Source organism: Alternaria ethzedia (assembly GCF_023757985.1).
Source record: "Alternaria ethzedia strain BMP 0044 chromosome Unknown scaffold_1, whole genome shotgun sequence".
Classification (NCBI taxonomy): Eukaryota; Fungi; Ascomycota; class Dothideomycetes; order Pleosporales; family Pleosporaceae; genus Alternaria; species Alternaria ethzedia.
In genome coordinates, this window is record NW_026056194.1 from 54,569 (window position 1) to 81,352 (window position 26,784).

At 53.5% G+C, this 26,784-nt stretch overlaps 10 protein-coding genes across 10 annotated transcripts; 5 read left to right on the forward strand and 5 right to left on the reverse strand.

Annotated features, from left to right (window-relative positions):
* Positions 1 to 540: 540 nt before the first annotated feature.
* J4E87_000016 (uncharacterized protein) lies at positions 541 to 1,413 on the reverse strand (the record flags this gene model as incomplete). Its single annotated transcript, XM_049371676.1, has 1 exon — positions 541 to 1,413. One exon carries the CDS (start codon positions 1,411 to 1,413, stop codon positions 541 to 543), a length of 873 nt encoding a protein of 290 aa, XP_049237810.1.
* Positions 1,414 to 3,529: 2,116 nt separating this feature from the next.
* J4E87_000017 (uncharacterized protein) lies at positions 3,530 to 4,082 on the forward strand (the record flags this gene model as incomplete). The annotated part of the gene is made up of 3 exons (XM_049371677.1): positions 3,530 to 3,615; positions 3,681 to 3,822; positions 3,888 to 4,082. 3 exons carry the CDS (start codon positions 3,530 to 3,532, stop codon positions 4,080 to 4,082), a joined length of 423 nt encoding a protein of 140 aa, XP_049237811.1.
* A 148-nt stretch (positions 4,083 to 4,230) lies between these two features.
* J4E87_000018 (uncharacterized protein) lies at positions 4,231 to 4,858 on the reverse strand (the record flags this gene model as incomplete). Its single annotated transcript, XM_049371678.1, has 2 exons — positions 4,231 to 4,583; positions 4,657 to 4,858. The coding sequence occupies 2 exons, from the start codon at positions 4,856 to 4,858 to the stop codon at positions 4,231 to 4,233; spliced, it is 555 nt and encodes a 184-aa protein (XP_049237812.1).
* Positions 4,859 to 7,268: 2,410 nt separating this feature from the next.
* J4E87_000019 (uncharacterized protein) lies at positions 7,269 to 8,013 on the forward strand (the record flags this gene model as incomplete). The annotated part of the gene is made up of 3 exons (XM_049371679.1): positions 7,269 to 7,358; positions 7,412 to 7,711; positions 7,768 to 8,013. 3 exons carry the CDS (start codon positions 7,269 to 7,271, stop codon positions 8,011 to 8,013), a joined length of 636 nt encoding a protein of 211 aa, XP_049237813.1.
* Positions 8,014 to 8,653: 640 nt separating this feature from the next.
* On the forward strand, positions 8,654 to 11,783 carry J4E87_000020 (uncharacterized protein; the record flags this gene model as incomplete). Its single annotated transcript, XM_049371680.1, has 4 exons — positions 8,654 to 8,847; positions 8,898 to 9,137; positions 9,190 to 9,424; positions 9,471 to 11,783. The coding sequence occupies 4 exons, from the start codon at positions 8,654 to 8,656 to the stop codon at positions 11,781 to 11,783; spliced, it is 2,982 nt and encodes a 993-aa protein (XP_049237814.1).
* Positions 11,784 to 12,634: 851 nt separating this feature from the next.
* On the forward strand, positions 12,635 to 14,153 carry J4E87_000021 (uncharacterized protein; the record flags this gene model as incomplete). The annotated part of the gene is made up of 2 exons (XM_049371681.1): positions 12,635 to 13,838; positions 14,107 to 14,153. The coding sequence occupies 2 exons, from the start codon at positions 12,635 to 12,637 to the stop codon at positions 14,151 to 14,153; spliced, it is 1,251 nt and encodes a 416-aa protein (XP_049237815.1).
* Positions 14,154 to 14,539: 386 nt separating this feature from the next.
* Positions 14,540 to 15,664, reverse strand: J4E87_000022 (uncharacterized protein; the record flags this gene model as incomplete). The annotated part of the gene is made up of 2 exons (XM_049371682.1): positions 14,540 to 15,422; positions 15,543 to 15,664. The coding sequence occupies 2 exons, from the start codon at positions 15,662 to 15,664 to the stop codon at positions 14,540 to 14,542; spliced, it is 1,005 nt and encodes a 334-aa protein (XP_049237816.1).
* Positions 15,665 to 16,231: 567 nt separating this feature from the next.
* J4E87_000023 (uncharacterized protein) lies at positions 16,232 to 17,412 on the reverse strand (the record flags this gene model as incomplete). Its single annotated transcript, XM_049371683.1, has 2 exons — positions 16,232 to 17,288; positions 17,339 to 17,412. The coding sequence occupies 2 exons, from the start codon at positions 17,410 to 17,412 to the stop codon at positions 16,232 to 16,234; spliced, it is 1,131 nt and encodes a 376-aa protein (XP_049237817.1).
* Positions 17,413 to 17,976: 564 nt separating this feature from the next.
* J4E87_000024 (uncharacterized protein) lies at positions 17,977 to 19,793 on the reverse strand (the record flags this gene model as incomplete). Its single annotated transcript, XM_049371684.1, has 2 exons — positions 17,977 to 19,118; positions 19,298 to 19,793. 2 exons carry the CDS (start codon positions 19,791 to 19,793, stop codon positions 17,977 to 17,979), a joined length of 1,638 nt encoding a protein of 545 aa, XP_049237818.1.
* A 1,229-nt stretch (positions 19,794 to 21,022) lies between these two features.
* On the forward strand, positions 21,023 to 26,341 carry J4E87_000025 (uncharacterized protein; the record flags this gene model as incomplete). The annotated part of the gene is made up of 3 exons (XM_049371685.1): positions 21,023 to 23,858; positions 23,909 to 25,330; positions 25,377 to 26,341. The coding sequence occupies 3 exons, from the start codon at positions 21,023 to 21,025 to the stop codon at positions 26,339 to 26,341; spliced, it is 5,223 nt and encodes a 1,740-aa protein (XP_049237819.1).
* Positions 26,342 to 26,784: the final 443 nt, after the last annotated feature.

Consider the following 26,784-nt stretch of genomic DNA (forward strand, 5'->3'; position numbering starts at 1 on the left):
AAATTCAATCACCACCTAGCCCTACCAGGCCCAACCCTACGTGCCGACCCGTATGTTGTATACTCCTCCTTCGAGATCGAACACCACACGTCCATCTTCTTCCCGATACTGCTCCTTGCTCAAAACTCTCCCATCAACTACAACCGTCGCATTCCCACCCAGCCCATCTACCGGGAGCCTCACTACACCTTTTGTCCCCACCGGCGTCTCAACCACCACTCCGTACCCAACTCCACCCTTCTCCTTCTCCCAGCCCACCCTAAACTTCCCCAGCCCCGTCACAAAGCCCGCCTGCGCCCTCATCAAATCCCCAAACCTAGGCTCAACAACCCACTTCCTCCCCGCCGGTTCAACCACCCTCAACCCGACCACAAACTCCGTCAGCGCAGACGTAGGCCCCGAGCTCCACCCATGAGCATGACTCACATAACTCGGATCAAACCCATACCCCCTCTCCTGTCTGTACCCAAATGTCCCATTCGTTCTATACCCTTCTATAACCGTCGAGCCAGTACCGTTACGATGGTTCGCATACCAGCCCTAACTTCGGCGTATGAGTTCGAGGGCACGAGTTGTACCTGTTGGGATGACGAGGGTGAAATGGGCTTGGATTTCGAAGCTGGAGATGAAGGGGGATATGTTGCCGGGGAGTTCGGGGGCTTCGGCGCCGATGGGCGTCCAGTTCTTTGTGAGCGCTGTGGAGATGTCTTGGGCGGTTTGGGAGGAAGGTGGGATGAGGTCGAAGAGGATGGCCATGCTGTTTGCGTCTTGGGGGTGGAGGGTGGTGAGTGTGGCGTTGTCGCGGAAGGCGCCGTAGGTGAAGTCGAAACAGTGGGTGAGAATGGTTGTTTGAAGGGCGGTGGCGCGTGATGTCCAAGTTGCTGCTGAATTGTTGGAACTGCTTTCGTTGAGCCATGTAGCGAGTTTAGCACCGGTTTGCAGAGTGTGGTATAGAATGACATTTGCTTCCGTGTTGTTGAATCCAGTCTGCCAGCGCGCCCAGTCCCTGGTGCCGGTTTGATTGAGGAGACCAGATGTCTCGACTTGGACTTTGGCGTATATGTACTCCATAGCTTTCTGGTACTTGGCCCAGTTCCTCTGCACAAAGGCTGCGTCGTCCGTGTATAGCATGTAGTTGTAGGTACCGATCATTGTCCACATATGATACGTATCGCTGTTTTGCTGTAAAAGCGGCGGGCCAGCTTCAGGGAATGAACCATCCGGATTCTGGTAGTCGAACATGACTTGCAGTGCGTTTTTGACGCTGTCGAGATCTCCGGTACTGACGAAGGTGGAGGGAACCGCAATGCCCATGTCTCCTGGCCATACGGCACGGTCTCGTTTCGCTCCATCAACGATGATGGTATCGCCTGGACCCAGAGTGCCGTTGTTGGCCCACCCGTTCGCGAGCATGGGGACCCAGCGTCCCGTGTTGGTGGGTACGGCGTTAGTTTGAAGTGTATATGCGCCTGCATACCAAATCCTGTTCAGCAATTCGTCGTTGGAATCGAAGAACCCTTGGTAAGCCTCTAGGTTTGACCACGTAGGCTGAAAGCTTATCTCAAGCTGCACGTCCGTGACGTTGACGTAGGTACCGCTTTCCGTGATAAGGAAAGCCGTCATATATCGAAAGCCTCCACGCATCACCTCATCTGGCATCGTGTATGTCCGTGGACCGGCAGAGCTAATGTTGACATACAACGCACCATCACGGCCAGCAAACTTCCCGTTCGATGCATCAGACCATTCACCTACCCAGGTTGACGCTTCGGAAAACGCGAGGCCGATAGCACCGGTCCCGTTACTGGTGTATGAGATAGAAGCGATGCCACCGACTTCAATACCAAAATCGAAAATGACATTCGTCCCGTTGCCGCGGAGGACGACGAGACGTGGATAGCTGGCTGGATGACGGTCTCGGATCGTAAAAACTGATCTTGGACGGACTGTTCGCGATGAGGGAGCGTAGATGTTAGAGTTCCATGGGCCTGATCTATCAGTATTGCAAAATTGAGTACGAGTTTGATAGAATAGGTACCTTTGAATGCGGCTTCAACAGGTCCGCTGCATTCCGTATCCCGCCAACAGGTCGCAGCCAGAGCATACAAAGGTAGTGTCGCCAACGCAACAACGGTCCCTAAAGGTGTAAGCCAACGCATGATTGTACCGACTCAAGTCGTCCTCAAGATGCAACAGGTTGTGCCTTCCTATTACATGTTCTTGGAAGATTTGCGACACCATTTTGTGTACTATAGAGCGCTCGGCATGCGTTGCGCCGAGCCGACCAGATGGTTTTCCGGTCCGGGAATAGATGAGGTATACGATCTCCTGGATCTTCGCTGGAATGCGGGGAAATAAGCTACGAGCTAGACGCAGTAAGCTTCGCAAACCTGGGCGCATTCGTTGGTCATAAACTTAGGACGGAAAGGCAGTCTAAATTCGCATTAGAAGGTATGGTTGAGCATTGGTGGTTTTGCAATAGTATCGCGTGATGAAAAGATAGGAGCTGGAGTCATGGTGCTGTTCCGAGACGACTTCAAATGATCCTCCGTGTAGTCAAAGTGATTTAGGCGCATACAGACGTCCTTCGCGCTTGGTCGAAATTGAACTTCGTCGTTCCTTCCGTTGCCAGAAGGTCAGTAAGGATGCCTTGGCGAGGAGGTTGGCCGCGCTGCATCCGACCTGCACAGCTAAGTTAAAAGAAAAGCCAGGGCGCATTGTATCGCAGAAGGATAGCTAATTGCGACGCAGAATCTGAAAGCATGTTGTGCATGGGTACAAGTGATGAGACAGCGCTCTGGTCGCTCAAGCGCGAAACTTACGCGCCTGATCGCGCCAGCCTGGGAATTGTCAAGGGAGGCTCCTTCCTTCCATCCACGGCCCGCTAAGCCCTTCGCCATCACCATCAGAACTCAAATTCCAACCAAATATGACTACGTCACTTTCTACATCAATTCATCGGATGTAGTCTCCAGCCAGTGCCAGAGTAGGGAGCTGCCCCGCTTACGTCATTGCGGCTCGCGCTGTTGATCGCAACGCGAGTCCATGCTACCCCTCATGCAGCCCCAAGCGACCACTGCTTCCGGACCATCACTCTTCCTATCTTGGGAAGACAATCCTGAGCCGCATAGTATGGCCCAAGGCCTAGTTGCCGGACTTGTATAGATCCAGAAGTCAAGAGCCGGGATACGTCGACGCGTCAACTCCCGACTGATAAACCGTGGGCGCATACAACGTCATCCCTGATATCATGTACCATGGAGCCGCTAATGCAACAACTCTTTGACAAATACCCGCATCGGGATGCAGAACACAGCTGCCGATACGCTGGCATTTCCAGACCGCATGAGGGAGGGATCACGCTAAATGGGTGGAGGGGCGGGGATTCCAGTTAAGCAACGAGCGCTGGGTCCAAGGTAGGCTTTATATAAATGTCTACCGCTTCTCGAATACCTTGTTGTCCATTCTCCCTTACATACTTTGACATCTAAACTCAATACGGATAACTAGGAGGACCAATCAGATCATCATGACGGACTTCAAGGGACATTGCCATTGCAAGCAGACAGAGTGGACTGCCACCCTGCAGCAAGATCAGCAGGCACACATCCTATGGTGAGTAGTGTCATTCTGTTCCTATAACAACAATTCGTTGCAGGATCAAGCTAACAATCGATTAGCCACTGCAACACTTGCAAAGAGCTCTCCGGCTCCACGTACACGCTCAATCAGATCATCCCCAAGAAAGCCCTCAAGATCACCAAGGGCGATGATCTAGGCAAATACACATACAAGGGTGACTCTGGAAAGAGCGTTCATTGCGTATGTCACCCCCTGGAGTTCCCATGGAAGTGGAGAAGAGAGCATTCACTAACGAGTCTTGATAGTTCTACTGCAAGAACTGCACCTCACACGTGTACCACGAGCAGGAGGCCCTCGGCCCCGACAGCATTGTTCTGAGGACAGGATTGTTGGACGAAGGTGTCAAGAACTTCAAGCCTGGTGCGGAGATCTTTGGCAAGGACCGCTTGTCGTGGGAGAAGGAGGTTGCGCAGACATTCGAGGTCATGCCACCTTCATAGACAGACATATTCGATAGCGTGAATATACGAATTTCATCATAATCATCAAGGCCGTCAGACGCATCGCGATAAATGGAACAAGGTGTTTTCTCCGTGGGACATGTCATTCTAGATAGGACGCGTGTATACCGTTGTATCTTATCCCAACTTAGTCGGAAAGCGGCGGGAAACTCCTCAAGAAGTGGCTCGGGCACTCGTAGCCGCCCGGGTTGTGGTCCAAGTACAATTGGTGGTACTGTTCCGCATCCCACCATTTCCCTGCAGGCAGGATCTCTGTTGCGACGCTTCCCTTCCACCACTGCTTGTTCACCTTGTCGGTAACGTCTCGCGCAATCTTCTCCTGCTCGGCATCGTGGTAAAAGATGGCGGATCGGTATTGGCTGCCAACGTCTGGACCTTGGCGGTTGGAGGTGGTGGGATCGTGCATCTTGTAGAAGAATTCGAGGAGGGAACGGTAGGTTACTTTTTCGGGATCGTAGACGACTTGCAGGGCTTCGGCGTCTGGATTGACAGTCAGCTAGTGTTCAGATGTCCCGTCACGCCTCGTGGCGCAACAAAATCGAGGAATACGTACGACCAGTGCGTCCGCTGCATACCGCCCTGTACCCTGGGTTGTCTGTGTCACCACCGATGTATCCAACCCTCGCATCGTACAAGCCCTTTCCCTTGTACTCTCTCCGGTACATGTGCTCGACACCCCAGAAACATCCGGCAGCGACAGTGGCGGTTTGCGCGCCCGAAGGCACGTTCATGGGTTGCGCGGGCGCATTCGACATACTGCTGAAGGGGCGAAAGAATTTAGTCAGAAAGGACATGGAAAGGTAAGACGTGATGACCAAAACGAGGAGCGTGAGGAGCTTCAGTTTGGTGGTAGTAAAGTGTGTGATAAGAGAGAGAGGTTTACTTTGGTGGTGAGTTATTATGTATCGCAAGTTTGCCGCTTCGATTGGGAAAAGGGCAATGGACCGCGGCGATGATGCCATCATTTGGCGTGACAAATCGAAGGGTCCACGGCCACGCTTCAGCCACATGGGTGGCGGCGGGGTCGCTCCTTCGCGAAGGTGGGAACGCCCGACTCGTGCATCTTCCTGATCACACATTCCCACACATTACGGACGTCCTGAACAGCAGTGCACGCTCTCTTTGACGCATCGAAGTGTTCTTTTATCTGACGAGATTCGCGTGCCGCCTGTTCTGCTCGCCCCGCTACTTGTCTTTACCCGGGCAAGTCGCCGCCGATGTCTCTGCAGCCTTTCGGCATCAACACAGGCTCGAATCCTCCAGCACTGCTCGTTGCATGATGTCCTGCTTCTTTGCTACTTGATCCATAGCTGTAGCGTTGCCTGTTCGAAGGACGCGCTCTTGGAAATTTCGGCTATGTCCCAGCGGACCCATCCTGCGCTCTCGGGAAAACACTGCGCAGTAGGCTGGAGTGAAACGGGACGTATAAGCGGCGGGACCGGGACGTGGATTCTATTACACTCGCGTTAGTGTCATGGAGAGGTCTCTTCGTTCCCTCTCTTGTAGTACCGGACGCCCTCTCAGCTCATAGTTGCACGTACAGCTTTACGAATGTCGTGTATCAAGCATACACAGTCAGCTTCCTGTTTTCGCATTCAACTGACAGTCCCATAGTCCTACCATCCAAGTCAGGTCCGGCTGACAGCTTTGGTCGAATCACCCCGACACGATGCGCGTAATCAATTCTCAATCTATTTCGCCTGGAAGCCTTGCACCGGTTACATCCCGCGTTGCTGAACCGGCAGTAGTTGAATCTAGGCTCATACGATGCATCCTTGGTCGTGGCGTCGCTCCGAGTCACCACGTGCGTCCAACAGCTGTTTGATGCATGCACTTGACTAACTCTTCTAAGATTATTTTTAGATGCATCTCTAGACCTCACATCTGCAAGGGCAGCAAATCGCGTTCGCTAAAATTGATCAAGGCAGGGCCTCGAGCACCGATGGAACGACAAGCTTTAATATAAGGTTAATCTACGCGCCAAGAACTCCTCACTTCTCCAGATCTTTCGAATTGGACGTCCACGATACCCTCGCAGTACTATGCCGCTCCTTCCAGGCAGGGAAACTATTTTCAGTCTTCGCTTCCGCACATGTTCCGTTGCTGCATTACATACAGGATCTGTAGATGAAAGACAATATCCGGATGAGCTTGTTTGCTTCTCGGTCAGCTTCGTGGACTGCCTATACCCAGCATCCAGGCCCGGCGTTTCTATTCTGAGTTCTGCACCCTAGGCAAATACGCTCGACTCATCTCGCTTTCATATCTACATCCACTGGGCTAGCCAAAATCTATGCGAGGAAACGGCTCAAACCCGCAGCGACTCGCTTGCGCAAAAAGACTTTGGTACCCTAGCTGTCATCTGATATGAAATGACCACGATATACCTCGTTGACAGCGAGTCTGGGTTTCGTATTCGCTATCAAGAGAATCTATATGCCCACGCGACGAATGTGCGTTTACTTTCAGCAGCTGTACCGCCGGCACTCGGTTTCCGGGTAGGTTGCATACGGCGCCACCAAGTTGTGCAAGAATTCGTGATACTCGCATGTCAGCAAACCTCGCCAAAAGACATTGGCATTGGTGATGCCGAGAGTTTCACGCATACTGCACCACCTGGTGGCGCAGACGTACGATATTCAAAGAGCCGCCACAATTCAGGGTTCAATCTCCTCGCGCCGGGAAAGCTCAAATGAAGATGCTCCGTTGCTGTGATTCGGGTTAGGATTGCAGCTGGAAGCGAGATGCACGGCGGAACGAGACTATCGCATACCCCAGATACCGACACTTAGCCTGGAGGCTGGCTCAGAATGTATCCACACGGAACAATACTTCAGCTAAGCGGACGACACGAACTCAGCTGAGCAACTTCTGCGATTCTGGACCTATGAGCACGAGCGGGCCGCCGGTCCAATCGTACTCGATAGTGCCATTGGCACTTGGCAGCTGTTATCGTGGTCGGACTGTAGATATCGCCCAAGATGGTGTTGCCGCGGCAGTGGTCAAGACAATCAAAGGTAAAGAGCTGGCGCCGAGGGACTGGTATATAACCTGGTGCATATTCCCTTCCATGATCCTCATCCAGCTTCTACTCTCGGTTTCATCTACCACATTATCAGCTCTACATCTAGCCTTCTCCGAAGACCGTCTTTCCAAACTATCAACATGAAGTGGCTCCTTGCTCTCCTTCCCCTCGCGGCAGCAGCCCCTGCGTTCCCCAATGTCGAGCTTGGTGACGCCCCTCCACCCGGTCAGGTACGAGAAGCGCAGATGGAGGATTTCCGAGACGATCAGCTCACGCAACACAGGTCAAGATTCGCGGTGTCAGCTATGGAGGAACCGGTTGCCCGCAAGGCACCATGAGCTCCCAGATCAACAGCGACAGGACTGTCATGACGCTCATCTTCGACGCGTACATCGCCTCGATCGGCCCCGGCATCGCCGTTACTGAGCAGCGCAAGAATTGCCAGCTCAACGTCGACATTGAGTACCCAGGAGGCTTCCAGTACTCCATTCTGTCCGCCGACTACCGTGGCTACTCTGCCATCCAGAAGGGTGTCTCTGGCACTCTCAAGTCTACCTACTACTTCTCCGGAGACACTGCTCAGGTAAGATTTATCCAAGCTCCAATGGCGTGGACCAAATATGCTGATACCTGAGATAGACTTCGACTGAGTACAAGTTCGACGGACCAACAAACGGCGACTACCTCAAGCACGACGAGGCGGACAGCACCTCGGTCGTGTGGGCGCCATGCGGCACCAACGGCATGCTCAACATCAACTCGCAGGTCCGCCTGACCAGCAGCAACGCCAGCGCCACTGGTCTCCTCACCACTGACTCTACCGATCTCAAATTCACCCAAGTCGTGTACGTGCAGTGGCAGAAGTGCACACCACCCAAGCAGTAGAAACTGATTGCGGTTGATGTAGGCCGAGACATTGGATCAGCTGGATTAGTGTGAATGGGCCATGGGTGGTGCGGGTTGAGGACTTGAGGTGGAGGCGGTGTTAGTCGTGGAATGGAATTTACGAAGATATGCCGGACGCATGTTTGATGTTTGCATGATAGTTGAATCCTTTTATGAGATGCGCATCTCTCATTTCACTCTCCACATGCTGTGATGCTCCACTTGCCCCTTTACGCAACTCAGGACCAAGGACACGAGCGAGTAGGGCTTGCCAAACAGGGAGGATAATGGCGGTACTTTTCTGGGATCGCACAGTCGGCGAAGTTCGCATTCATGGTAGCAAGACAGTCGGGTGCACCCGTTGGCAGGACAGAGGGTGATGTGGCGTGTGGTGTCGCAGCCACGTCGGAAATTGTGGGGATAAGAGCGCATTCTTGGCGGCAGGGTCGTGGTTGCCGCATTTAGATCCCTGTCTGTTTACCAGCGGCCGTGCGTCCCATAACAGAAGTTCCGGCTGGAACATCGTCATTGAGCACTCCAGCCCGCAACACCAAACCCTCGCTCGCGGCTGTTCCCCACGCTTTCAAAGGAGGCTGCGCAGTGCGATTGACCTGCTTTTTTTCATTTCTTGGGCGCAATCATGGCCGCCGCGGGCGCGTCTTCCATCTCCGTCACCGTACGAGTCCGCCCTTTCACTATCCGAGAGGCAGCCCAAGTCACGAGGAACGATGACCAAACGCTGTTCCTCGGAGACGGTTCGCTGGCGGGCTTGCCAGCGCCGAAGCTCCACAAGGGCATCCGGCCTGTCATCAAGGTCATGGACGAGAAGTGCCTGTATGAGACGTCACATATCTGTTCAAGTCATGAGGGCTGACCTGTACCAGAATCTTCGACCCTCCAGAAGATAACGCTGTTCAACGGTTTGGACGATCAACGATAGGACCCCAGGGCAAGCGATCAAAGGACCAGACATTCGCATTCGACCGCGTCTTCGACGACACTACCTCCCAGGGCGACGTATACGAAGCCACGACGAAGCCCCTGCTGGACAGTGTGCTGGATGGATACAACGCGACTGTCTTTGCCTATGGCGCCACAGGTTGCGGAAAGACACATACTATCACGTATGTTCATGTACACCGCTAGTTACTCGCAGCAGGACTAACCTTCCAACAGGGGAACATCGCAGCAGCCCGGCATTATCTTTTTGACTATGCAAGAACTGTTCGAGAAGATCCAGGACATACAAGATGAAAAGGTCACCGAGATCACGCTCTCCTATCTGGAAATCTACAACGAGACAATTCGCGACTTGCTTGTAGAGGGCGGCAGTAAACAACCCCTGATGCTCCGCGAGGATGCCAACCAGGCTGTATCTGTCGCTGGTCTTTCCAGCCACCGACCACAGAGCGTAAGTAGGAGGGATACACTGCACGACAGGCGTCTAACAACCACAGGTCCAAGAAGTCATGGATATCATTGTCCGCGGCAACGAGTACCGAACCATGTCACCTACCGAAGCGAACGCTACCTCTTCCCGATCCCACGCCGTACTCCAGATCAACGTGTCCTCCAAGGATCGCAATGCCTCGGTCAACGAACCCCACACAATGGCTACCCTCAGCATCATCGATTTGGCAGGTAGTGAGCGCGCGAGCGCTACGAAGAACCGCGGAGAGCGTCTGACGGAGGGTGCCAACATCAACAAATCCCTACTCGCGCTGGGAAGCTGTATCAACGCCCTGTGTGACCCCCGAAAGCGCAACCACATCCCATACCGCAACTCGAAACTCACGCGATTGCTCAAGTTCTCTCTCGGTGGAAACTGTAAAACTGTCATGATAGTCTGTGTTAGTCCGTCAAGCGCGCATTTCGATGAGACGCAGAACACCCTGCGGTACGCCAACCGAGCGAAGAACATCCAGACCAAGGTCACCAAGAACGTATACAACGTCAACCGCCACGTAAAGGACTATCTTGTCAAGATCGATGAGCAGAGACACTTGATCGAGGAGTTGATGAAGAAGCAGAAGGATTTCGAAGGAAGCGCTTTGGTCAAATTCCAGAAGCAGAGCGAAAAGAAGGATGGCATCTTGCGAGACGCTGTGGTACGCTTGCGCCAGGCTTATGTGGACTCTGAGCCCGACCGTCGGGATCGGCTGAATATGTCAAAGACCTTGAAGCTGGCCGAGAAGCGCATCTCGATGATTTCGGCATGGATCGCAGCATTCGATAATGTGAAGGATGTTCGCGAAAACGAGGAGATGCCCGCCCAAGTCACAGCAATGAGAGATACCGCAGTCGGAATATCCGCCGAACTCGAACAAACGCGACAACATTGTCACAGGCGATTGGAGCGTACCGTCTGGACAAGCAAAATGGACACGGCGCTGCATGTTGGGCTGAAGGGTCTATCCGAGGTGGATGGCAATGCTGACGGCCACGATGCTGCCAACCTGACAAGAGAGTACGAGCTACTCAAATCGAACGCCGATCGCGAACAACTCAATGCTCTGCTGGACATGGAAAAGGGCGGCGATGCTGCCATCGTCCAGGTGTTGGTACAGGCGCACATCGAGACCGTCACAATCCTAAGCCAAATCACCCAAATGGATGAGGCCCAAGCAGTCGAAGCGGCGAGGAAGCTGCTTACGAAGATAATGAATTCTTGTACAAACGCGACTTCGCAAGTTATTCGGCCAGACGGTGGCCTGCCAGTCACGGAGTTCTTCGAGCCAAGCCACAGAGGCACACCAAAAAGGAGGAAGCCAGTGAATATCATGGAGCCGTCTCCCATGCGACCAATTGCTTTGCCAACACTGGCAGACGCGCCGCATCTTACATCATCGCCAATGAAGTCATCACCACGCCGAAAATTGATGGCAGGAGCCAGGAAGAGCGTTCAGTTCTCGCCGATGAAGAAGAAGAAGTCTCCATCAAAGACGAAGCGGGGGGTGCGCTGGAGGGACGACACCGAGAATGGTACACTTGCGGAATTCCAGAAAACACCAGAACACCTAGCAGGAACGCCTACACATTCTTCCACCCCGGTGCCAGCACCGACTTACTCGACAGGCATCCCCATACCAAAATACGATGGAAGCGGTGGCTCTTCACCTATTCCTACACCACCAAAAGCCTCTGTAGATTTGAAGGGCTCATCGCGCTTTGCGGTCGGCGCGCTATCTAAGCGTTCGGACGGATCCCCCACATCTCGTTCCAACAACGCATATGGCTCGGATTCCGATGGTGCGTCGCCTCTCCGCGACATCTACAACAACGCTCGCACTTCATCCTTGAGCAATGTAGAGAACGCCTCGTCGGGCCCCGCGCGAGAAGGAGACAGCGGCCACTCCAGTTCAGAGGGAGAGAAATGGACGCCATCAGACGCCCGACAAATCGGACACGCAATCAAGCGTCGTTCTTCCACGAACGGTGGATCTGTACCTGTGAACCGAGCGCATCGTCGTCGTAGTCCGACAGCAGCGACTATTGGTAGCCCACCCAACGAGAACTCCCTTCTCTCCGCGGGTGCAGCACGTCGCATGGTCAAGTCTGTCCACGAGGCTGACTGGAAGAACAGCGTACTCAGCCCGCGGGTTACGCCCATAATGAAAAGCGCTGTAAGGCGCACTACCTTGGCGAACGTCGGTGACGACCGACCGCGGGAGGCACCGCCCAGCTTGAATGCGCGAGCGCCTGTACGGATCACTAGTGGTTCTTCGTCCAGAGGTAGCCTCATGCCTAATTCTAAGAGCGTCTGGCGTTGATTTACCTCTTGCTAATCGGGGCATTAGGTGGTTGGAGACGCCACCGTTGGGGCTTTTAACGACTCTTTCGCTTTTCGTTGCTCACTAGTTGCATTCTGTTCTTTTCGATTTGGCGATGTTCTGGCGCCAGGTCATTCTCTTGTGCATCTGTCTCATTCTCAAAACCTTGGAAAACTCCATCTAGAAGCATTAACGAAGGCTTGGGTCGGTGTTTGGGTAATCTCCCTGCCTATGGCAGTTGCTGGGGCGTATTCAGTTGCGATTGCATTGGGATGTACTTGTATCAATGTCTCGAGTATTGCGTAGTTTTTCTGTTACTAGCATCATTTCAACGTTTCACGATCATCTCTTTTGCTCAGCTGTGTCTGGTGAGTGTCTACTTTCAAGGAGCAATATCAACATGTCGGTACAACCTCGCAAGGCGACTGGAACCACTCGCCCACTCACCAGGTGATAGAGCACGACATCGACCACAGCAACCGAGCCAAACTCCACCGCCTACATCAATCTCCTCAGCCCTGCTACTTTCTATTTACTGCCACTCTAGTTTGCTTTCCTCGAGCGCAAGTAAAGTCTAGGTGACGTGCCGTTTGTTCTGCAGAGCCCGTTGAACACTCTCCTTCACCTCTACCCTAGCGCTGGGTCCGCTAGCATCACTAAGTTGAGCATCGACCGTACTATCCAACGCCTCCCACTCTCAAGAGCCCATCCGTCTGGCAATAAAGCCACGATCACCACTGACTGGAGACTTCCAAGGGTTGTCCCATACGAAGCTCGCTGCGCCGACAACATCGACAGGTAAGCGAAAACCGGTTCTTATCGCTCAGCCCACTGACACCAACATAGCCAACATGCCACCGAAGCCGGTAACCCCAAAGAGCACGCGCCGCCCCACCGCCGCTGCTAAGAAGAAGGTCACGACTCCCAAGGGCACAAGCTCTAGCAAGCAAGCCAAGAGGGTCAAGATTGCTCGGAACCGCAAGGACGATGGCAACGAAAAAGTCCTCACTCCTGGGAAAGAACCGAAAGAGTTCATCAAAGTCCACAGGGTCGAAGGCCAGGTCGGCTCCTACGCCATGTTCGGCCGCAGGGACGAGTTTCGGAAGTTCGTCTTGTCCAGTCTAGTGCTGAACAGCTACGTCAATGCTTTCACCGACCGCGGAAAGATCCAAGTGCGCCAAAACCACGTCCTAGAATACATCCGTGACTGTAAGGAGCAAATGGAGTCGGAGGCAAGCCCCATCGACGTATACCCAGTGCAGAACGACGATATTCACGCCTGTCAACGAATGGCTCTAGCATGCGCACAGATGCGAAGGCAGATTGAGCAGGCTGCTTCTGGGCAACGACCGTTCGACCAAGAGCAGGAGAACAGGGCCATGAGCGCGTTCAAGACCCTGACAGGACAGGAAGTACCCGAGTTTGACCGATCGAACGTAAGTGTGAAGAGCTTCGGCCCGCACACCGAGTACGGTGAGAGCGACCTAGAACCGTACAGTCGCGTCTTCAATGTCCTGATGTATCTAAACCGGTCTTTGAGCCCCACGGTATGGAACACAAGGTTTGGGACTGGAAATTGGGACGCCGAGGTCCATTTTGTCGATGCCAATCTCCCGCACTGGATGCGGGCAACGGAAGCCACACAAGAGACTGCTCCAGCTCCAGATCAAGCAGCAAGTCCATCCGAGCCGCCCAAGCCGGACCTGGAGGTCCAGGTATATTGGAAGACAACGTCCCTTTTACCTAGGCAACGAGAGCTCACGGGATTCTTAACAGAAACCGGGCTGATAGACAACATCATACTTGAACTCCCGATAACGATCAGGCCGACAGCAACCGTTGCGGAAGTCCGCGACATCATCCGAGCAAAGTTTCAATTGGATCAGAACCAGGCCCAGATCGCAACGCTTCAGTTGAAGAGCTCGTTGTCGAACATCATGATGCAAGATTGGAGCGGCGTGCAGAAAGAGCTATGGTCTGGAAGGGATCCAAAACCAGTGTTTAGCATGACCTGCTACAAGAGAGAAGATGGCGAGGTCTTGTGGGAGAACTTTGGTTGGTGTCCGTTGCATGGTTACCATAGAGTTTTCCTTATAGTGTGCCCCGCCATGTGCCAAAACCATTCCCTTTGCGTATAATTATGTCAACAATTCATTTCGTATAATAACGTCAAACGTGAGTGTTGAAATTCATGATCTCGGGGAACCCCAGCTTGTGATCATTCAATCCGGCCAGCCTATCTTGAATATGCACCAAACGCCAAAACCGAAAAGTCGCATCATCAACGTCGTCAACAAAGTATCGTCTGTGCTGCCACAGGCAGGGGACGTCGAGACAAAGGAGGACGTCACCATGATCGACGCTGTCTGATACATCCTCGTCGAAGTTACTAACAAGGAGGAACATTAGTGGGCGTGGCAGCAACAACAACTGTTGTGCCTAATAGAATCTTAGCCTATAAGTCCATGTAGTCTGCTCTAGTCTATACGTACTTACTTTATAACAAGGACAATAAGCCTGTATTCCTTAAAGCCTACCATACTACTTGTTTTGTAACTGTAATCCTAGTTGAGATACTCCTAGCATACATATTGCACGTAGAATGAGACTCCCCGGCTATCTTGTAGGCTGTACGCCCAGCATCATTTACAACGCTTCAAGATCATCTCCTATGCTCAACTGTGTTGGATAGATGATGACATCCACCATCTCCTAGGTTTCATTGCATCGCTACCATATATTCATCCTTACAACTTCTATTTCTCATCTCCAATCTTGAAGACATACTTGACTCCACTGGCCTTGCCATCCCTCAGATTCTTCATACCCGTCTCCACTCCCTCCAAGCCACCAGGAATAACCTCATGCGGATGCGGCTTGAACCAGCCTTCCGCCAAGCCTCTCGCCATATACCGGAACATGATGAACGCATAATCCGCATCTTCCTTGTGCGCCGAGCCCACCATTGTCTGGCTCTGCTGCACAGTCTCTGGAATACCTTCATACGTCTTACCCGGCAGAACCAATGTGATCTTTCCCGTGGGCTCTAGCACCTGCACAATGTTTGTGTAGGAGTTGTGCTCAGAAACAGCGTCATATGCGTAATGCAGTTTCTGTCCCTTGAGTGCGTCCTTGATGCCCTTGACGACCGCGTCATCTCCCTTTCGGTAATCGACAATCGTGTCGCCCTTTGAGCGGTCGATGAGTCCCTCGACAAACTTCTCTCCTCTTCCTGCTACAGCGATGATGGGGTGGATGTTTGCGCGCTGTGCTAGTTTAATCGCGTATGCGCCGACTGCACTCGCACCACCGTACACAACTAAGGGCGTGGGTTCTTGCGCCGGAGTCCACGGGTCGGGCAAATGCATGCGTTGGTGCAGTCCAATGGCTGCAGTCATGGCAGCAAGGGGCAGGGTCGCTGCTTGCTCGAAAGTAACAGAAGATGGGATGTGGAAGGTGGTGTGGGCCCAGCCTACTGCGTACTCAGCGAAGGAACCACCCGGTGTCATCATCTCGTGGAAGGAAGCAACCCGGTCTCCGGGCTTGAACTCGTAGACGTTGGCACCGACGCTGTGGACGTATCCGGCGATGTCGTCGCCGGTGTTGAAGTTGGGCTTCATGTCGTAGGCAGGGATTTTCCTGCAAGATGCGTCAGTGGGTGATGGACTGAAAGGAGAGATATGGGAGTGAGAGTGAGGTCACGTGAATACTATATCGTGCAAGTGCTTAGGTATAACGGGGACTTGGAAGTAGACATACCAGTCTTTGGGGTTACTACCCGAGTAGACGACCTTGATGACGACCTGATTGGCTTGTGGCTCGGGGACAGCGACATCCTTGATGGTGACCGAAAGGTCTTTTGCTACTTGTGCTTCCTTCATTGTGATAACTCTTTCTTTTACAAGTCCTTTTTAAAATGTGTAGATGAATTAAGATAGATAAAGGACACAATGTGCCGTTAAGTTATGTAGGTAAAGATAACCCCCGGAACGAGGCGGGGCTCCCAAGCATCTTTATATCCAAACAACATGATCCTGAACATTCCACCGTCAGTCGTCCGACATCACAAACGCGAATATGTGGAGCTGGCATTAATAATGACGAATGTGGGGTTTAGTGTGTTGGGTGGAGTAGATCTAGCCCTGGAGGTTGCTGGCGACGTCGATGATGCGACTTTTCGGTATTCGCTTTTGGTGCATAGCCGAGATTGGCCGGATGGGATGATCGGAAGCTGAGCACCTGGGGTTACTCCGATATCATTAATCACAGACTGGCAACCCCTCTTGCATCTACTCTACGCACGTAACGTATTGTACTACCCTGGCATGGAACAAACTGCGCAGGTGAACAGTGAAGAAGACACACATGAAATCTTAAACTCGCTCGACGCCCGGGAATCGACCTGAAACCTAGGATCGAGCAAGTTATCTGTCTTGTAGCCAACAACTCTATAGCTTCCCCTGTATCTTGTTCCCCAACACCTCCTCCCTCCTCCGAACATCCACATCCCGTGGCCCTTCCTTCTTGAACTTCGTTGTAACAACCCATTCCCTGAGTCCCGCTCTCCCCTGTCCCTGGCTTTCAACCTCTTTCCCCGGCCGATCAAGCACTAAGACAGCAGTGTTCTTATCCACGCCGCCAACCCCATCCTGCCCAGCCTGCCCGTACTCTCCTTTGCCCAGAGCAAGTGGAGATATGCAAGCTTCAGCAAAAGACACTTCAGGCTTCCCGTCGTACATGCGCGGCTTTTGTAGGAAGTCAAGACATTTCTCGCGCTCGAGTTGTAGCTCCGCCAGGCTAGGTGTGGGCGACGAGGGTGATGTGACACTTGATGCTAAGTACGGAGCGAGCAGCAAGGTAAGCAAGAATTGTGGTGGGAAGAGGATAATCCTGTTTTGCCGCGCCAGGTCAATCCATTTGTTGGGCGGCAGGAAGCGAGCAGCGGTGTGCTCGATGCCACCATCGTGTGTTGGCTTAGGTATAACAATCTCGTCCTCTTCTTCCAGTCCCGAAGACGGTGGTGTACCCTTAGGCGCGGCGTGTTTCGTCGGCGATACAGAACCAAGGGGCAGGAAGTAGATGTACATCTGCGTAGTAAAGCGTTTGGGCACGTTGGGAGGCGTTACCCAGCGGGTGAACGGAATCAGAGCTTCGGTATCAGGAAGTGCGCCCCATTTCTCCAACAAGTCTCCAAACTTGACCTTTCCACCGTGTACGTCTCTTCGGCCTTGTTCTCGTTCTTCGTCGCTTATCTCGGTGAACAGCTTCCCGGTCTTTTTGCTCTTGGCGAGTAAGATGCCGCATTCCTCGAAAGTCTCCCGTACGGCTGCCATACGATACGCGGGCCCATCTTGATGTCTTCCTGGGTGGTCTTCGTCGGGGATCTCGCCGTCGTGGGTTTTAGAAAGGGCGCCGCCGGGGAAGACATGGGCAGATGCGAAACTCGAGGCTTTCGACACGCGATGGAGGAGAAGGACCTGATTCGTAGGGGAGATGAGAAGGACGCTACACGTGTTAGCATCTCGATATTGGTCGACATGGTGATAATCGCATACCTCGAGCTAGGCCGTGGGACCTGTGGTGCCTTGGACGCCTGCTTCGACGGCTTGTGGTCTGCGGGCGAAGACATGTTGCGCTTTTGGAAGCCGGTCTTGGAGAGTTGAGCAGGCTCCAGATGTGGGACAGCTCGTAGTGACGCCGACGATCGCGCACCGGGCTTCACCTGCAGTATGGAGTACGATGAGCTTGCGGCGACGGGGCGTGGAGAGCAACAAGAGCGTAACGCAGTCGATCTACCTTTAGCCAGGAGGAGAGCAGTGGAACTCAGCTTTGGCATATCCGGCGACAAAAGGAGCCGACAATGGCGGTCGGCGCGTCATGATGGCTTGCATGTGGTTGGTGTTGATGCGCGGGGAGGTGCCGAGGTTAGGAAGTAGCTCGATCAGTGACAGGGTGCCCAAGAGTCGACACGCCAGAAGTTCGGCAGCGCTTCGCGTCACCCAACAGAAGACATTTTCTCGAATTTGATCGTAAATGAACATAGTTCGTGGTATCATTGCTTTTGGCCTATCCATTGCTCCAAAATAAGAACATAAATCGTCTTCGTGTCGCATGTCTGACGAGGGAACCTAGCAACCCAGCCAACCACCCACTAACGCCCTCCCAATGCATTCCGTTTATCATCTTCGATCGTCTATGAGTAGAGCTTCTTGTCGAAGCTGTGCAGACCGTGCACGTTGCCCTCAGCCTGTGCACTGGCAGTGCGCAACTCGAACCTGACGGTGCCGTTGGCAACACCCTCGTGAAGCTCGGTAAGGCTCTTGATGCCAATATCCTGGAGCGAGTGCTGAACACCAGCCATGAGGTAGGGCACGAACTTGGTGATCGAGCCACGGTCCTGGACGGATCCAGACACACCTTGGGCAACCAGAACACGGTCACCCTCAGAGAAGTAGCGGGCGGTACCAGCGTTGCTGGCCTTGGAGTCGGCAGCGCCAGCACCGGCCTTCTTGTCCTCCATGGCGGCGATACTGCCCATACCACGGTAGGCCTTGACGAGCTGACCATCGCGGCTGACAAAGTACTCACCAGGAGACTCAGTGGTACCGGCGAGGAGACCTCCCATCATGACGGCTGATGCACCCATGGCAAGACCCTTGACGATGTGTCCTACGTTCTGGATACCACCATCCGCAATGCAAGGCACGCCGAAGCGCGATGCGAAAGAGGTGACATTGTAGACCGAAGTGGCCTGTGGCCTTCCGACAGCCATGACTTCTTGTGTAATGCAAGCACTTCCGCTACCCATGCCGATACGGAGACCGTCAACACCAGCGGCAATGAGGCCAGCAGCCTGCTCGCGAGTGACGACGTTTCCGCCAATCACGTCGAGCTGAGAGTACTTCTCCTTGATGTACTTGATCATCTCGATCTGGTACATGCTGTTTCCCTGACTGCTGTCGAGGATGACGATGTCGAGACCGGCATCGACGAGCTTCTGCAGACGGATCTTGTCCTCTGGTCGGGTACCGATGGCAGCCGCGGCGATCAGCTGCTTTGAGTGTGGGAGCTTGGACGCAAGCGGGAAGTTGAGGTTCTTCATCAAGTCGGAGCGAGACAGGAGCGCAATCAGGTTGAAGCTCTCATCCACGATGGGAAGCTTTCCCTTCTTGGACTTGTTCAGAATGTCGTTGGCTTCCTTGAGCTCAACACCGTGGCGGGCGGTTACGAGGTCCGTGGACATGACTGCGGTGACCGGGTCGTCCAGCTTGTCGTGGAACTGGATGTCTCGGGGGGTAATGATACCGACGAGCTTGGAGCGGAGGGTGCCGTTCTCTTCAGTCAACTGTCAGCGAATGTGTCTAGACAAAATTGACAAAGCGTAGCGTTTGTGAGGCAATTCAGATACATTTTCTCCACAGTACGACGGAATCGTTGCGGATGAACGAAAGTTAAATTGAAAAGGTAATCATCATAAAGCAAACACGGGTATAAGAGTGTAGAGTCTGACTTACCAGTGACTGGGAAACCACCGAAGCCCCACCTCTCCTTCAGTGCCTTGGCCTCTCCGACTGTCGTGTTGGGAGAGATGACGACGGGGTCCAGGATGAAGCCGTTCTCGAAGCGCTTGACCTTGCGGACCATCTCGGCCTGGTCGTCCTGAGAGCAGTTGTGGTGGATCACACCGAGACCTCCAAGAAGGGCAATGTGGATGGCCATGTTGTGCTCGGTGACAGTGTCCATGGGCGAGGAGACAAAGGGCGTCTTGAGAGAAATGCGCTTTGTGATTGGGGTGTCGAGGGCGACCTCGGCGGCAGGGAAGCCAATGTAGCCAGGAAGCATGAGGAAGTCATTGTAGGTGAGACCACCGTTCTTCTTGGAGTCGATGAGCGTCTTGATGTCGATGCCATCGCGCTCGGGGTACTCGTTCTTGAGGATCTCAAGAGCCTTGGTGTAGTCCAAGGCGTCGGCGGCCGTGTTGGTCATGGCGTCACCGTTGGAGATGGGCATGATGGGTAGAAAAGAAACTTCTCGGGGACTTGAGAAGGGTAAGAGGGGTATCACGGAAGGAAACAGGCCGTCGTGCTCAGCAAAAGACTCTGGCCGGGGAAAGTTGAGGGCTTTCCCAAGAAGAAAAAAGTTGGAAGAAACTGGCGGCGCGGAAAGAATTTCTGTGGGCTCCTTCGCCAAGCCGCGTGCTTCAGGTGACCCCGCCTTTTAGCGCGACGACGACGCGTCCGAACGGGGATCGATGTGCAGGCAGTACTGCAGGCGACATATACTGCTGTACACTGTATGCGCGAAAGACACATATCAACATATGCTGGACATGTCAATAATAGTCGCAGTCGTCAGTCTTTTGGTAAGGTACGACGTTCTCATTAGCAATAGCATCTAGTGCAGTCCATTCTTACCTCGCTAGCACACTCACGTGGTGGGCGCGACGTTTGGACTTGCACGGTACCGGCTGGGAGCTCCCTTATAGTGACAGGTCGACGAGTCGATAATTGGACGCGTCCAAGGGGTGCGCTAGGCTAAGGTTCAGGTTCAGGACGCGATAGCTCACCGTGCGAGCTGTAGTAAGGCTGTCGCCGTTGATGGCGCCGACGTCCTTGTCGCCCTGCAATTCAGGCATCATGGCCGCGACGCGTACCTGGGCTTCCGGGATGGTCGATGGATCCGGACATGATGGTGAAGTGAAGTGGTCGGCTCGTCCAGACATGGCGATTCAGCAGCAACAAACACGGTAGATGGACAGTGATGCAGCACTAGGATGTTGTTTTGAGGGATTCCCGGTCCGTGTGACGGGAGTCGGGATGGATGATTTTCGCGGCTGGAGATGGATGGATTTCTTGGGGTGGTTGGCGCGACAACAGGCCGGCAAGCCCTCGCAGCCTGAGTAAACATCCGCAAAAGCTTGGACGACACACGTCCGCTTCCAGTTTCAACGCCGCTGCCTTTCATCTACTATACCCAATTTCCCTTTCCCGATTCCCATTCCTCTTCGCCCGTGCAGAGTAAAAGTGCGCGCTTGGTCGCAGGGCTTTAGACTGTCGCTTGATCTCGTTCCCGATTTTTGTTTTCGGCGGCAGGCGCATCCATATCTCTTGTAATTATCGCGGGCCTCCATGACGGTCTCTTGAGCCCCGACTCAACGCCATCACCATCTTCCTTTGTCCTGTACGACGCATGCGGTGTAGGACTGGGTCGCAGTAACGCCCTCGACTGTCGCGCTCGCCATGAGTTACCTGACTGCCCCACGCTCGAGACCAGGCCACTCGGCAACATCGCCCTCCCCGCTCCGCCAGACATCGACCGCATCCAATGGCTCCTCCAACCACTCGAACCAGTACCCGCCGAGCCGCTCAAGCACGCAGTCGAGCAATGCCTCCAGCGGCTTCGGCTCGCTGTCGCACCGGCGCGGGCTCAGCGAGGCGACTGCCCTCTCGCGCCCGCGCACAGAGGACTACTTCGGCTCGGGCGAGACAGACCCTTCAGACACGTTCATGAGCATGCGGAAAGCGCTGCGACCGCTGCAGCAGGCACCTTCGAACCCGCCCTCGCCCGAGAAGCAAAGCCCATCGTCACCTGACAAGTACATGCGACCGACGACGCCCGTCTACCCGCCATCGCCCGAAAAGCTCCTACGCCCCGCAACATTCTCGAATCCGCCATCGCCAGAGAAGCTCCTGCGCCCCGCGAGTGCTAGCCCGACCCGAAGCTCCAGCCACCTGCGATCACATAGTGTCGAAAACCTCTACGCCCCGTACGATGGCTCCACCTCGCCGACAGCCAAACCGCGCCCGCTGTCGCTAGCAGTATCACGAAACGACTCCGTACGCGCGCCCACACGCGATCACTCGTCCCGACCGCTGTCAACTCACCTGGAACGACCGGAACTTAAGAGCTTCCAGAAGTCATCCACGGGACATCTGCGAACTCTATCCAAGTTCGCCGAGGCTGGAAGCGATGAGGACTTCGCCATCAAGTCCCCGGAGCAGCAGGTTGTTGGTCTCAACGGACGGAGAAGGTTGCAGCGGCTAGAAACACCACAAAAGACGGCGTCCACTTGGTCAAGTCGGAATTGGATGGACCAACAGCGCCAGTTCTTGCAGGCCTACGAATACCTCTGTCATATCGGAGAAGCCAAGGAGTGGATGGAAGACATCATCGAGACGGACCTCCCGCCTGTTGTTGAATTGGAGGAGGCACTGCGAAACGGCATAACACTAGCAGAGATTGTTCAGTCAATCAAAGGACAACCGCTGCGCATATTCCGCGACCCGAAGCTACAGTACCGGCACTCCAACAACTACGCGCACTTCTTCAAGTTCCTGTCTGAAGTCGAACTCCCCGATCTCTTCCGCTTCGAACTGGTCGATCTCTACGAGAAGAAGAACGTGCCCAAGGTCATCTACTGCATCCACGCGCTCTCATGGCTTCTGTTCCGAAAAGGCATTGTCGACTTCCGAATTGGCAATCTAGTCGGTAAACTCCAGTTCGAGGACCACGAGTTGGAGGCTACACAAAAAGGTCTGGACAAGTCTGGGGTTAGTATGCCCAACTTCTCAGGCATGCAAGCCAACTTCCAAGTCGAGCCGGAACCGGAGCCAGAACCAGAACCAGTGGAATCTGAGGAAGACCGCATTGACCGCGAGCTTGGAGAGAACGAGGACATCATACTAGATCTCCAGGCTCAGATGCGCGGTGCTCTCGTCCGAATCCGCCTCGGAATGGTGATGCAGGAGCTCTGGGACCATGAGCACCTCATCGTGGATTTGCAGGCACGCATCCGTGGCGACTGGGCTCGACAAATCTCCACCTACCGCATGGACATGCGCCGTTTCGCAGTTACTCTGCAAGGTGCAGCGAGAGGATTCCTGGTCCGATCACGGCTCCAGGGTGAAGAACAATTTTGGCACGCCAACGAGGCCCAGGTCTTGAAGGTGCAGAACCTGTTCCGTGGGCGCAAGGCCAGAGCGCAAGTTCAGTACACCAAATCGAAGATCGAGCGACACGAACACGGCATACGGCAATTCCAAGCAGCCATCCGAGGAGCACTCGAACGACTACGTGTGTCCGACCGATACGAACAAACCCGCGATACCGAACCATCCGTTATGCATGTGCAGGCTATGATTCGTGGCGCTCTTCTACGCCAGCAAGTCGATCAGGAATGGGCTGAGCTACAACAGAATGAACCTGAGGTCGCGCAACTCCAAGCCGTCGCAAGAGCAATGCGTGTCCGCCAGTCACTGCGTGCCGATCAGGAAGGTCTTCGTCAACACGAATCTATGATTACAATGTTGCAGTCAACTGCCCGAGGTCTTCTTGCTAGGAAGAAGGACGCCGCAATGCAGAAAAAGCTGGTAAGCACGAATGTCAATTGGTCTGGTCTTCAGTCCCAAGTTCGCGCCAATGTCTTGAGAAACTCTGTCAGGCAGATCCACGAGGCGCTTCAAGCCGAAGTACCTCAGATTACCGATTTACAAGCTGTCGCAAGGGGTGGCATCATGCGTGCAGAGATCACTGAGATCCTCACGCTTCTGCACGAACAAGAAGACAACGTTCTTTCGCTTCAGTCACACATTCGCGGTTTCCTTTCGCGACAGAAGCACTTTTCTGATCTCAAGGCACTTCAGGCGCAAGAACCCACCATTCTAGACCTCCAATCGGCTTGCCGAGGCTTCATGCAACGCCAACGGACCTACGAGACTCTTTGCGAGCTCAATGCTCAAGAGCCCGAAACCGTCGATCTTCAAGCCGTGGCACGTGGCATGCTGCTCAGGATGCAAATCGGTATGCAGCTTGGTCAAGTGGAAGAGCACGAAGATGCGATTGTCGAACTACAGACCCTGGCGCGCGGTTTGATGATCCGCCATAAGTTTGCAGAGAAGCAGCAGTTCTACAAGGAGAATATGGAGAAGGTCATCAAAGTGCAGAGCTTCATCCGTGGTCGTCAACAAGGTGAAGCCTACAAGAGCTTGACCAGTGGCACAAACCCTCCAGTGTCGACTGTCAAGAACTTTGTGCATCTTCTTAACGACAACGACATCGACTTTGATGAGGAGATTGGTAGGTCGCTCTTTGATTACTATAGTAATGTCTTACTAACGGAATGTCAGAATTCGAGCGTCTTCGTAAGACTGTAGTACAGCATGTGCGCCAGAACGAGCTCGCCGAGCAGTACGTCGATCAACTGGACATCAAGATCGCGCTTCTCGTGAAGAACAAGATCACCCTTGACGAGGTCGTCAAGCACCAGAAGCACTTCGGCGGCAACGTCGGCACACTGCTCAGCAGCAAGGACATTTCGTCAAAGGACCCCTTCGATCTCAAAGCGCTCAACAAGAACTCGCGCCGGAAGCTGGAGCAGTATCAGGAGCTTTTCTTTGTTCTGCAGACGCAGCCTCAGTACATGGCGAGACTCTTCAGGCGCGTTCGTGAACAAAATCTCGCGGAGGGTGACATCAAGCGCATCGAGCAGCTGACCATGAGTATGTTTGGTTTGGCCCAGAAACGCAGAGAAGAGTATTGGCTGTTGAAGCTGCTCACAAGATCGCTAAAGGAGGAGATTGAGGGCTGTGCGAACCTCCATGAGTACCTTCGTGGCAACTTCTTCTGGTCCAAATTGTTCGCCAACTACGTCCGGTCACCGCGCGACCGAAAGTTCCTCAAAGATGTCCTTGGAACTGTCATTCGTGAGAATATCATTGAGAACGAGCACCTGGACCTGGAGAGCGACCCGATGCAAATCTATCGTTCCGCCATCAACAACGAGGAGCTCCGTACCGGCCAAAGTAGTCGTCGCGACCCGAATGTGTCGCGAGATGTAGCACTCAAGGACCCCGAGACACGTGGTACTTTCATTCACAACCTGCAAGATCTTCGCGATGTTGCTGATCAGTACTTTACGATGTTCGAAGAGGTACTCCACCGGATGCCATATGGTGTAAGGTACATCGCACAGCAGATGTTCGAAGAACTACGCTTGAAGTTCCCCTACGAGGCGCAAGAGCAGCTTCTACAAATCACCGGCTACTGGGTATGGAAGGCTTACATTCAGCCTGCTCTATTGCAACCTCAGCACTGGGGTGTGGTGGATCGTGGCCTGTCGCCAGTGATGAACAGAAACCTTGGAGCTGTTGCCAAGGTCCTCAGTCAGATCGCCGGGGGGAAGCTCTTTGGTGGAGACGATCTTTACCTGCAGCCTCTCAACAGCTACATCACCGAAGCAATCGATCGCCTACAAGATATCTGGTCGAACATGATCAACGTCCGTGCCGCCGAAGCTCAGTTCGAGATTGACGAGTTCAATGATCTGTTTGCAAGAACCAAGCCGACACTCTACATCAAGCTCGCAGACGTATTCGCCATTCACAACCTCGTCATCGAAGATCTACCAAGTTTATGCCCCTCTCAAGACGATCCACTCCGTGAGATTGTCCGTGAGCTCGGTAGCGCCAAGAACAACGAGAACGAGCTTCTGCACGTCAGCTCCAGCGAAATCACATTGACCCTGAACCCCAAGTACCATGAGCAAGAGGGTAAGTTCTTCATCCACTTGCAGTTCCCACTTGCTGACTTTTCTAGACCCCGACTCTGCAATCAAATCCCTCTTCATGGAGACCAAGCGCTACGTGCTATACATCATCCGCATCCAAACCGGCGCCAACCTCACCGAGATCATGTGCAAGCCGGTTACCCCCGATGACGAGAACCGCTGGGACGCTCTCGTCCGTGAAGAGATCATCGCGCAGCGGAAAGATCGTTCGCGGAAACAGAGCAACGTAGTCCGATCTTCTGCCGCCTCAACTTACACGCAGGATATGGGCTCCAACTCTGTACTTGATCTTGACTACCCCACACTCAAGCAATACTGTCTGGAGAACATGGTACAACTCCAACGCGCAGGCCGCATCTCGCACACCAACAACTACCAAGACCTACTCAACGCCATCGCGGTCGACATCCGCACCAAGCACCGAAGACGTATCCAACGCGCCAAGGAATTAGAGGGAGTACGCACTACATTGGCCGCACTCGACGAGAAGGCACATTTCCTAGAGTCGCAACTCAAGTCCTACAACGACTACATCGAACAAGCCATGGTAACGCTGCAATCGAAGAAGGGCAAGAAGAAGTTCCTCCTTCCCTTCACCCGCCAATACAATCACCAGCGTGAACTAAAGAACAGCGGTCGCGAGTACCGCTTCGGCTCCTTCAAATACTCCGCCCGCAACCTGGCCGAGAAGGGCATCCTCATCTCCTGGTCTGGATACCACGAGCGACAATGGGACCGCATGGACATCACCATCTCCAGCAATCAAACAGGTATCTTCGAGATCCAAGGTTCCCAGGGCTCCATGATGATCCCCGGTGCTTTCGCCGAGGTGCCTCTGGACGGCCTCCTCCAAGCGCAATTCGACAACCACCAATTTATGAATCTCTTCGGCGAAGGTGCGCGGGGTGGCGCGGCTGCCGGCGACGGTGTCGCCAGAGTCAACGTTAATCTGTTTTTGCATTTGATCTTCAAGAAGTTCTATCGGGATGAGTAACGGCATGCATGCAACGGCGGTGTTTGATAGGTGAAAGATGGGGTAACCGTGTTATACCTTTTTCTTTTTCTGTTTGTTGTTTCTGCATTTTATGGATGGTCGGGGGATCGGTGTTTTCTCTTTTTGTTTGGTTACGACCATGATGATATCGTTCGTCGCTTGACGCTTCTTCTTCTTCTTCTCTTCTCTTTCTCTTTCTTCTTTTGGAATGATACATACATATCCTAGCATAAATGCATCTTACATAATTTGTACTCAGAGTGTTATCATCCATTGCTTTGATGGAAGCTTGTGAGTTTTGGATTCGTGATGCTGATCTACAAAATCGCCACTAATAATACCGCCTTGACCATGCATCCATGACAAAGCACGCAGAACTTTTATCGGTATCGAGCTCTCAAACTTTGGGCTACTGGCCTCGAGCCTTTTACCCCGTCCATTTG